The sequence below is a fragment of the Manacus candei genome, unplaced genomic scaffold (assembly GCF_025592945.1).
Source record: "Manacus candei isolate 608988 ecotype Guabito, Panama unplaced genomic scaffold, ASM2559294v1 h1tg000050l, whole genome shotgun sequence".
Lineage (NCBI taxonomy): Eukaryota > Metazoa > Chordata > Aves > Passeriformes > Pipridae > Manacus > Manacus candei.
The window spans coordinates 22,970,129-22,980,667 of record NW_026138098.1 but is presented as its reverse complement, the minus strand read 5'-3'; the positions used below and the strand labels follow the sequence as shown (position 1 = coordinate 22,980,667).

Sequence of the window (10,539 nt, the reverse complement as noted above, 5' to 3'; positions counted from 1 at the left end):
CATGCTTGCCAATAGCTGGTAGGTAAAGGAAAGTGTGGACTGGCACTTGTTAATTAATTCCCCCTTTGCTCTCCTTTTTTTTTTTAAGTTACAATTTTCCTTTGTAAGAGGAGGAAGACGGGTTCCAACCCTTAGATTTTTTTTTTCAAAGGAATAAAAGCAACAGCCACCAAAACTTCAACAAGACTACACAAGTAAATGCCAAACAGCAAACCATCTGCACGAACTCATTAAACAAGGATCCCTCGCGAAGGTAACGAGCAGGACAGAATCCCTCTTCTTCAGCTCATGAGAGGAAAGGAGCCCGCAGCAGCCAAACCACAAACTACGCACCGCTTTCAAGCTGCAGCCCCGCCGCCCGCCCGATCTTACGCGTGTGCATCCTAACTCCGAGCCCCTCGCTGGGAATCGTTTTCTGCGTGTGTTAAGCGCAGCGAACAAGCTCTCATAGCTCAAAAATGCTTTGGACGGCGCAAAGGGGAGGGGATGTCTTGGGGCTGATTTTTTTTACAAGCTTCTACATAAAAAAGTTTACAATACTGAGTGTGATTTAAATCTCATTTCAAAGGCTGACTGGAAAAAAAAGGAAAAGAAAAAAAAGAAAAAGCTGTCCTCTGAAGTTGTTAATTAAATTACCCTCTGCTGCTTCTACTTCAGCCAGGAAGATCGGGGTTCGTGCTGTTGCCCCCGCTCCTTCCCCCGTTTTTCCCGTCGGTGCGCTGCCTGTTTTACACATGTACCGGCTCTCGCCTTTGCTTCCCTGGCTTACAAGTAAAACAACCCCTTCCCGAAATCACCCTCACCTCTACAAGAAAAGAGAGGGAAGGGAAAATGGGGAGGGGGGAGCCTTCCCACAGCTGACTCTACCTTAAGACAATTAATCTTTAGTCTTTCACCCTGGGAGGCAGGATAAATACAACGAGAAAACAGATAGGAGTCTCCCCGGTCCTGTAAGGAAAACAGCTGTTCCAAGCACTTTAATGCAAATGAACACAAATGAAGGTTTCAGCTTTTTTTTTTTTTTTCTTCCAGAGTTTTACTGCACTCCATTTATCAATTGGACTTGACAACAAAAGAAAGAACTGGGGGAAAACCTGGGGCAGATTCAAGTCACTTCCACTCTAGATAAAGGAAGGGGGAGAGTTCCTTGAGGGCAAGTTGTGGGTCTTGTCAGTCCTAATGCAATATCGTGGGTTTTTATGCGAGGTTTCTTTCTCTACACCCCCCCCCCCCGCCTTTTAATTTTGACGGTCTTGCAAGATGACCGCGGTGATTGCAAAATGAAAGTACGTTTATGACTCTCTACTGAGAAGTTGTGGCTATAAACCCTACGCTTTCAGAGAAAATATAGAAATTAAAAAGTTTGTTAAAATTAATCTCATCTTTATAGAAGCTAGAGGAGTTCTGCATATTTATCCTACTCTATACACTACAGTAAAAGAGTAAAGTGTTTTAAATAAAATACAGCAGATATACTTACTGCGCTGCAAGATTTAAAGGGTATCGCTTTATGGGGGTGGGGGAAGGGGGGGATACCTAGGAAAACCTTCCTTACATTTACCTCGTAAGAAGAGTAGATCCTTAAAGGCTATCTGACACATCTGTTTAGGGACTGGGGCAGATCGGTGTTTCAATGGAAGAAAAAGGACTTGGTTCAGCAGAGAAAGTGAAAGTCCTTCCTCTCGTTCAACCCTTCCAGGATCAGCGCCTGTTCTGGTTGGAGTCCAGGTCAGGAATTGGACGCGACCCCTAAAGCACTTGCCTTGTTCTTCACTTGTCAAACGTGTTTTATCTCTAAGTGACCTTTTTGTTAATGTTGTAGATTGTGTGGGCCACCATGTCAGATCCGGAAACAAAAGTAAAAGATTGATTAACACATTTTGCCCGTGAAAAAATGTTATGGGATGAGGAGGTGGGGGGATAGTGGGATGCAACGTACAAAGAGAAAAGAAAAAGGCAATCCAGCGACTTGAAGGACTGCGAACTCCACTCGGGGCATCCACCGGCACGGTAAAACCGGTGTTGGGGGCAGAGGACCCTGTACCCTTCGGGACCGCACAGACACAAAGCAAGACGTGTAACGCCCGAGTGGATACGGTGTGCATACCCACAGGGTTCTCAACACAGCCTGGCTGAAATCAAACACATAAATGGCGAACCAATGCTCTCACTAAGGCGAAGGGCCGCATTCCCAGGGCCCCGGTGTCAGCGACCGGTTCAGCCCGACGGGTACAGGGACGAAAGACTCTTTTTCGAAGAAGACGAAAAGGGAAGAGGAAGAAGAGCCCAGCAGCCCGACCCGGCAGGGCAGTGCGGAGCTGGGGAGGGCCACCGGGTGCTGGCACACAAATCCAGTTTACTCGAAGGATTTATTCTGTAAATTAAATGGCTTTTTCTCCCGAGGAGCCCGTCTCTCCCTCTGTTTTCCTTCCTCCCTCTCTCTCCTTCTCCCTTCAAGTCACACCAGGCTTGTAATCAGCAACAAAAGCTGACATAAATCAAGGGCGGATTGACAGGGGCTGACAAATAACTGATTGATTGCGGTTGGGGAGCACTGACAATTGACGGCGGGGCGGAGAGTCCCGAAAGGCGGCGGCGGGCGGTGCGTGACAGCCCCTCGTGTGACGAGCGGCCTCCCCCAATCCCGCCGCGCTCCCCGCGCCGCCGCAGCGCCCCGGCCCCCGCCCGCCGGCGACGCGCAGCCCGGCGCTCTGCAGGTTCTCGGCCGAGTCTCCCCCGCGCTGCCAGGCGGGAGGGGCGGGAAAAGCGCCCCGAGACCCTTTCGCGGGGCCCGAGGGGACACGGCGCGGTGGCGGTGGCGGGGCTGTCCCGGCGGGCTGTCCCCGGGGGCGGGGGGCGCAGGCCGGGCCCGTGAGCGCTGTGCTTGGCCGGCGGCGGGTCGTGCTCGGGGCGGTGTGCGAGCGGCGGGGTAGGGGGGTAGGCGCGGAGAGGGCGGCGGAGCCCCCGACCGACCCCCGCCAGGCGCGGCGCCCCCGGCCCCGCGGCCGCCCCCGCCGCTGCCTGCGATCCGCGCTGCCTGCGGAGGGAGAAAAACGTTCGCAGCGCGTGATGTGAAACACAGAATTAACGCCCATCCCATCCCGGGAGCGAAAACAAGGAAGGAGGGGAGGGGGGAGGGAAGGCGGACGAGAAAGGGAAGGGAAAAAAAAAAAAAAAGAGTGAGAGACCATTAAAAACGGAGAAAAAAAAAAAGCCCCAGAAAAGGGAACGTCACATCCCCTTGACCCTCCAATCACCTCGGGGTCCCATTTGATTGGAAGGCGGCAAAGGCTTTAATCTCAGACTAATTCAGCTGCTTTTGAAGTGAGTTTCTTTGCCAGATCCCGGGCTGGATGGGCAGCGGCTCGCATCACAGCTGAGCGGCGGAGGCGAGCGCTCCGCTCCGCGCCAGCCGGGGGAGCCGAGAGCGGCCGAGGGGGACCGCGGCACACGCTCGCAGCCTCCACCCCCGCCCCCAGCACAGCCCAAGGATTACTCGGCTTTTTTTTTCCTCCTCTTTCTCTCCGGCCGGCTCCCCCTTTCCCTCCCCCTCCCCACCCACGCCCTCCCCGCCAGAGAGAGCCACGGGACGTTGTATGTTTGTTTTTCTGCTCGGGGGGCGTGTGGCTTTTTTCCTTTCTCGCCCGCAGAACGCGAGCGAGCGTTTCCGAGTGCGAGCGGCGCCACTTGCCCCAGTTTTCATGCGAGGTTTTGGGTCATGATCACATCGCCCTCGCTTTCTGCTATAAGAAGTAGTAAGCGCAGCAGCAGCCTCAGCGAGCCCGGAGGCAGCCCCCGCCGCAGCCGCAGCGCCGCCGACCTCGCCGGGCCGAACGGGCACGCTGGGAATAACGGCAGCAGCGCCGCCGCCAAGCCCTGCTTCCACGCCGTCCCCCCCTCGGACCCGCTACGCCAAGCCAACCGCCTTCCCATCAAAGTCTTGAAAATGCTCACGGCGCGGACTGGACACATTTTACACCCTGAATACCTGCAGCCTTTACCCTCCACGCCCGTCAGCCCCATCGAGGTAAGGACCTCGGAACCGGCCCGGGCCCCCGTCGCTTTCTCCCGTCCCTGCCCGGGCGCTCGCTGTGCATGGCGGCTCCGCCAGCCGCCCTCGGCACTTTCCTGCGCTTTGAAATGCATTTACACCGGGATGGGGGCTTCTTTTGATCTCGAGTTAGTGCGAGGAACCGCTCCTGGGTATTGTTTCCATGTTTACCAGGATAATTTCTAGTTCCTGTATAAATTAAGTTTTTCATTTTGCTATTTTGAGCTTTTTTTTTCTTTTTTTTTTTTTTTTTTTTTTTTGAGAGAAGGGGTGAGGGGAAGGAAACGACCCGCGCTGGGGTCACGATCCGGCCACGCAAATAAGAAAGCGCTCCGAGTGCCAAACAACCTTGCTTTTGAAAGCAGCGTTTTGGGTTTGGTGGGGGGACACACAGGACGGGACGACACGACGCAGAGAGGGACAGGCTCAAACGTGGGTGCGGCAGGATAACTATTTCGGCTTCCCGACCGATTCCTTTCAAGTACCGACAGGCATTTGTACTTCAGAGGCCCTATTAGTCCCTTTTCACCTCTGTCGAGGTTGCCGGTCCCCCTTTGCGTAGCTCGCTGTTTGCGGGACCGAAACTCGAAACGGAGAGGGTGGTGGGAAGGGTGTGTCCGTGGGAATGAATGATTTCATTAAGGTCTCTGCGGAGCGAGGACACCCCTCTCCCGGGGAGCCCGGCTCGCTGGCTAACTCGGGCTCTGTTTATAAATAGTGTCACCAGTCAGGGTGCAGAAATGCTGCAGTCGCTATAGTCCACGGGCGGGTTTGCGCGCCTGCACGACCGGAGCGACGCCGAGACGTCGAGCGAGTTCCGCGATGCCCAGGCCGCTGCCAGGGAGGCAGTGGCCACTGAAGGCAGCCACGGCGGGCTCCCAGGGATACGAAAATCCCCAGCCCTTTTAAAAGCCTTTATGGAAAATGGTGCATTCAGGGGAGGGGGCTGTCAAGGTGATGAATGCGCACAAAATTGTTCGTTACTTCCAGACTGTACTCTGCAAACACCTACGGGACAAGAGTCCGAGGTATGCACTGGGGTTTTTCTTAGACCCCGATTAAATCTCTGTCTTTGTGTGTCCTTCTGATTTCCGCAGCTGGATGCGAAGAAGAGTCCCCTGGCCCTTTTGGCACAAACTTGCTCGCAGATAGGGAAGCCGGACCCGTCCCCTTCATCCAAACTCTCTTCGGTCACCTCCAATGGCTCCGGAGGCGACAAGGACTCCAAGTCGGGCCCCTTGAAGCTCAGCGACATCGGTGTGGAGGACAAGTCGAGTTTCAAGCCGTACTCCAAGCCGGGCGCGGAGAAGAAGGAGCCGGGGGCGGCAGGCTGCGCGGGCGCCCCCGCCGCGGGGGTCGCGGCCGGGGAGAAGTCGGGATTCCGGGTGCCGAGCGCCACCTGCCAGCCGTTCACCCCAAGGACAGGCAGCCCCAACTCCAGCGCCTCCGCCTGCTCGCCGGGGCTGCTGCCGGCCGAGGGCAAAGGCGGGGAGGACAAGAAAGACTCGGAGGGCTGCGGAAAGAGCGGCAACTCCGGCTCAGAGGGAGGCCCGGGCACCACCAGCATCAGCCACAGCCGGATTAGCGTGAGCTGTGCCGGGATTAACGTGGAGGTCAACCAGCACCAGGAGAGCACGCCGGGCTCCAAGCCCATCGCATCGGACTCCGCCTCCTCCTGCAGCAGCACCACCGCCACCTCCTCCACCTCCGTCCTGGGCTCCGGCCTCGTGGCCCCCGTCTCCCCTTACAAGCCGGGACAGACCGTCTTCCCCCTGCCCCCGGCGGGCATGAGCTACCCGGGGACGCTGGCTGGAGCCTACGCCGGCTACCCGCCCCAGTTCCTGCCGCACGGAGTGGCTCTGGACCCCACCAAATCCTCCAGCCTGGTGGGAGCCCAGCTGGCCGCCGCCAGCAGCCTGGGCTGCAGCAAGCCGGCGGGGTCGAGCCCGCTGGCGGGCGCGTCGCCGCCGTCGGTGATGACGGCGAGCCTGTGCCGAGACCCGTACTGCCTGAGCTACCACTGCGCCAGCCACCTGGCAGGCGCCGCCGGCGCCTCCTGCGCCCACGACCAGGCCCTCAAGTCCGGATACCCCCTCGTCTACCCCACCCACCCTTTGCACAGCGTCCACTCCTCGCTGACCGGCGCCACGCCGCCCTCGCTGGCCGGCCACCCTTTGTACCCCTACGGCTTCATGCTCCCCAACGACCCCCAGCCGCACATCTGCAACTGGGTGTCGGCCAACGGACCCTGCGACAAGCGCTTTGCCACCTCGGAGGAGCTGCTTAGCCACTTGCGGACCCATACTGCCTTCCCTGGCACCGATAAACTCCTCTCCAGCTACCCCAGCTCCTCGTCGCTGGCCAGCGCGGCGGCCGCAGCCATGGCATGCCACATGCACATCCCCACGACGGGCGCCCCGGGCAGCCCGGGCACGCTGGCCCTGCGCAGCCCACACCACGCGCTGGGACTCGGCAGCCGCTACCACCCTTACTCCAAGAGCCCCCTGCCCACCCCCGGGGCCCCCGTGCCCGTGCCCGCTGCCACCGGACCCTACTATTCCCCTTACGCACTCTATGGGCAGAGACTCACCACAGCCTCGGCCCTGGGGTACCAGTGAGCACAGGCAGCGGGGCTTTGACACACAACACAACACAGTCTAGCGGTAAGGGAAGGAAGCCCTGCGAAACTTTATAAAAGTTGGAAAGAAAAAAAAAAAATCTGACTTTTTATAAAATAGTGTTCATTTGAGGACTGGATCCATGAGCACTGTATTTATTTATGTTAGCTTCAAGCGGGACAACGAATCATAAAGTGCATTACTTAACTGAGCTCAATAGGTAAAAGTGGAACACCCATTGTAGAATATAAATAAAAAGATAGAGGTCTTCTCTTTAATGTTACTTTAAAATTGCTATGATTGTATTGTACGTTCTTATTTAATGTCTCATTGAAACAAAAAAAATTTACATGCATGTTTGTTACTAAAAAACAACTCGCAATTTGTCAATTATAATTTCAAATTGCAATTATTTTTAAGGTGTATACCCTTGAAAGAGAATTGGTATTTTTTTGTATGTATTCTGGAAGAAAAACAAAAACAGTTCTATTCCAAAAACCTCATTTGCCTTATTTTGTTCTTTAAAAGGAACACTTAACTATTTTTAATTTTTAAGTCCACCCTGTGAAAAGGGTTAAGTAAGGTTTACGTCATGTACTAAAATAGACAATGTATCGCTTTAAAGATTAAAATTCCGTATATTTGATGTATTAAAAGGTTTTACCTTTTTTTTTTTTTTTTGAATACGCTTTGATTCTGTTATAAAACCCGAGTAGGTCTTGGATGGAGGCAACTGCTAATTTCTCCTTAAGCGTTTATTCAATTTTAATTAAAAATTAAAAAAAAACAACCCAAAGTTTTTTTTTATTGTAACCCCAGGGCTCTCTTAAAAAATAATCAGACAGAGTTGGGTTTTTTCCCTCTTCAGTAGAATTTGTTGGCACAAAATAGGAAAACTGAGAATCACTTAAATCTCTTTCCCTTTCTTAAAGCAGATAAACTTTTTTTTAGAAATGTTTTTACTGTGAAAAATCTGATTTTTAAAACTAGTTTTCAATTAATTCTTTAGAAAGAAACAGGGAAGGCAAGACTGATTTGTAAAAGTGTAAGACGATTATCCGAAAGCTATTTTTTTACAATGTAATGCATTCATCTCTTTCTAAATGAGAAGTTCAGAAGCAATTAGGGAAGCACTGTTTGAGCTCATCCAGTTATTTTCAATTTCTCTCTTCAGTTCGCACCGCAGCACAAACGATCATCACCTTAAAAAAAAATCGGACGGCTCTGAAAACTCATTTTCTTTTAAAAAAGGAAGGGACGGGGAAAAAAAAAAAAAAAGAAGCCATCCGTTATTTGGTCCGAGTTTGCTCTTTACTGAAGTACAGTGCCAAACTCGACGTGTTACCGAGAGGGGCTGCCCCTGCCTGCGCCGCGTCTCTGCCTCCCCAACCAGGCTTCCTTGCGCCCAAGGGCCACCGCCCGGCTCCGGCTCGTCGTCCTGCATTCAGGTAGGAGCGGGGGCTGCGACGGCAAAGCCAGAGCAGCTACCGAAACTGCGGAACAAACCGTTGCAGCCGGGATAGTGGGAAAAGCGATCCCCAAGTTCGTAAAAGCGATGCCAGCGAGGGGCTTTGCCCCGCGGGGTGCCAGGCGCTCGCAGGCAGGGGCTCAGGCGGAGCTGGGTCTCCGCTGCCCCTCACTCAGCCCCTCTCCCCCCGCTGCCGCCTGCCCTCGCCCCGGCCCCAGCGCGAACCGCTGGCGAGAAGGAAAGTTGCAAGCGGCGACTTGGCTTGACAAATCACTGGGTTTTCTCCCTCGTTCTGGATCCCCCCCCACAATATAATTACTGTTCAAAGTTTCCCGTGGTGCCCAGATGCTAATTAGTCTAATACATTTACTCCAGATAATTAGTGGAAGTTAGCGTTAATGTGCGAAGGCGAGAAAAGCAGCAAGCTAATGGAGCTCCAGCGCTCGCCCGGCCGTCCCGGCACGGCGCGACTGCTGAGGCTGGGCCGGGCCGGGCCGGGCCCGGGACCGCGGCGGGGGCCGGGATGCTCGTGGGGACTCCGGATGCTGGGCCGCGCTGCGGCTCTTTTGGGACGCTGTCCGAAAGCGGCACGGGAAATGCTTTGAGCTTTAACCAAATGTATTTCCCCCCCGCGGCCTTAAATGGAAAAGGGACCATTGCGAATCTCTGCTTTAGGGAATGTAAAACGAGCTCTCGCTATGAACTGATGAGTTAGAGAAGGGGAGGAGAGGGCAATGCTGTTAACTGCACCAAGTAAACTTCAGTAATATAATAGAAAGCGGATACAAATACAGCAAGTAATCGAAAGAAAGGCTTCTCGGGTCGGGGGTGATGGTTGTAGAGGATTCACCCAGCGAGTCCGAGAAAGGCAGAACAAGCTCGCAGTCCTCTCCCTACGCCGCACGCCCCCCGCTCTCTCCTGCATCCCGGCCAGACTGCCCTCCCCGCTTCGCTATTTTAACTACTCTTAATTCGAAGAAAATTACATTTCAGGCTCCATCTGGGTGTGCGAGTAACAATTACAGATTTGCCGCGATTAAAACACACCACTATCGCCATGCTCCTCTCCTATTCATGTATTTTACAATTACAGATCTCTAACAGCTGCAGCTCAGACTTCGCTAGCCAAACCCCATCGGCTATCAGGTGCTGCAGGGACGATTTTGAAAAGAGTGAGAGAGGCATTTCTGTGTCCTGGAACCTAACTGCAGTTTTGTGGATTTCAGTTCTTAAAAGTTATACACAAAGATTGCTGATGCAAGTGATGAAATGAACGCTTAATGTTGTTATTACTGTTTTGCTCAGATACTGTCCCGGAGATTTAAGAAAAATTAAAATATCTTATTTTATATGTAGAGTGGTGGTAAGGAGGTCTCTCTTACAGGCTTGTTAAGTATTTGACTTGGCAAGTGCCACCTAGAATTTTGATATTAGTATAGGAAATTCGCCTTTTTTTCTAATAGAGATTGACTTATGGACATTAATGTTTTTAGGTAAAAGGACTGCATTTGTTATTCCTCCCCCCCCTCCCCGTTCTTACTAACTGGATGGGTTGTGGATTTGACAGCAGCCGCTGGTCCATGCCACCGAACTAAAATAATTTCACAGTGAAAAACCAGCTCGAGAGGACAAGCAACAGAAGGGCAAAACCCATCAAAACCCGAAACTGTGATCAATCTGACCAGAGTCAGGCATACATTAGTTTAAATTAAACAGTTTCATCTTTCTCACAAATCTTTTTTGAACATTAAAGATAAACTCATGTAATATTTAAATCAACTCTTGTCAGATGCTAAGTGCAAATGAAGAACCAAAATAAAAATTAATGCAGTTCCATCCCCTCTCAAAAGCTTACTCTGGATGCCACTTCGACAAAATACTTCTGATAACCAACGCTTAGAAAAGAAGTGTCCTGTTTATCTTATCTATGGGAAAATGTAATTAAGGTAGTTTTATGAAACAATAAAACACCAGACTCCACAGACAGCAAAGGAGTCTCTGTAATATATCTGAGCCTATATGGGCATATGGATCTTGGCTTACGCATACGAGCCCACACCAAAAATGTGCATATACGTTTGCTCGCCTGATTTTAGAGTGCAAAATATATGCTAGTGCTAAATTACAGGGATGCCTTTAATACGCGAAGATTTTCCTCAGCGATAAGAGACTCCATTTTCTAAGACCAGAAAGGCACCCACTGCCCATCCACTTCCTTTGAAGCCACCCTCAGCGCAGCCAGAAAAGTACGCGCAATGTGGTGACTGCAGCTGACCCTCTTCTCTCTAATCCGAGGTTTGTAATGATCTGCCCACACCTACAGCTGAAATCACCCAGCCAGCGGGAATCCTGGAAGGCCCAAACTTTCTGAAACAAAAGTAAACTTGCATTCCTATTCTGTA

At 52.4% G+C, this 10,539-nt stretch overlaps 1 protein-coding gene across 1 annotated transcript; it reads left to right on the top strand.

The window, feature by feature from the left end:
* The first annotated feature begins 2,738 nt into the window (after positions 1-2,738).
* ZNF503 (zinc finger protein 503) lies at positions 2,739-7,319 on the top strand. The gene is made up of 2 exons (XM_051800886.1): positions 2,739-4,027; positions 5,149-7,319. Exons 1-2 carry the CDS (start codon positions 3,719-3,721, stop codon positions 6,667-6,669), a joined length of 1,830 nt encoding a protein of 609 aa, XP_051656846.1. The 5' UTR covers positions 2,739-3,718; the 3' UTR covers positions 6,670-7,319.
* Positions 7,320-10,539: the final 3,220 nt, after the last annotated feature.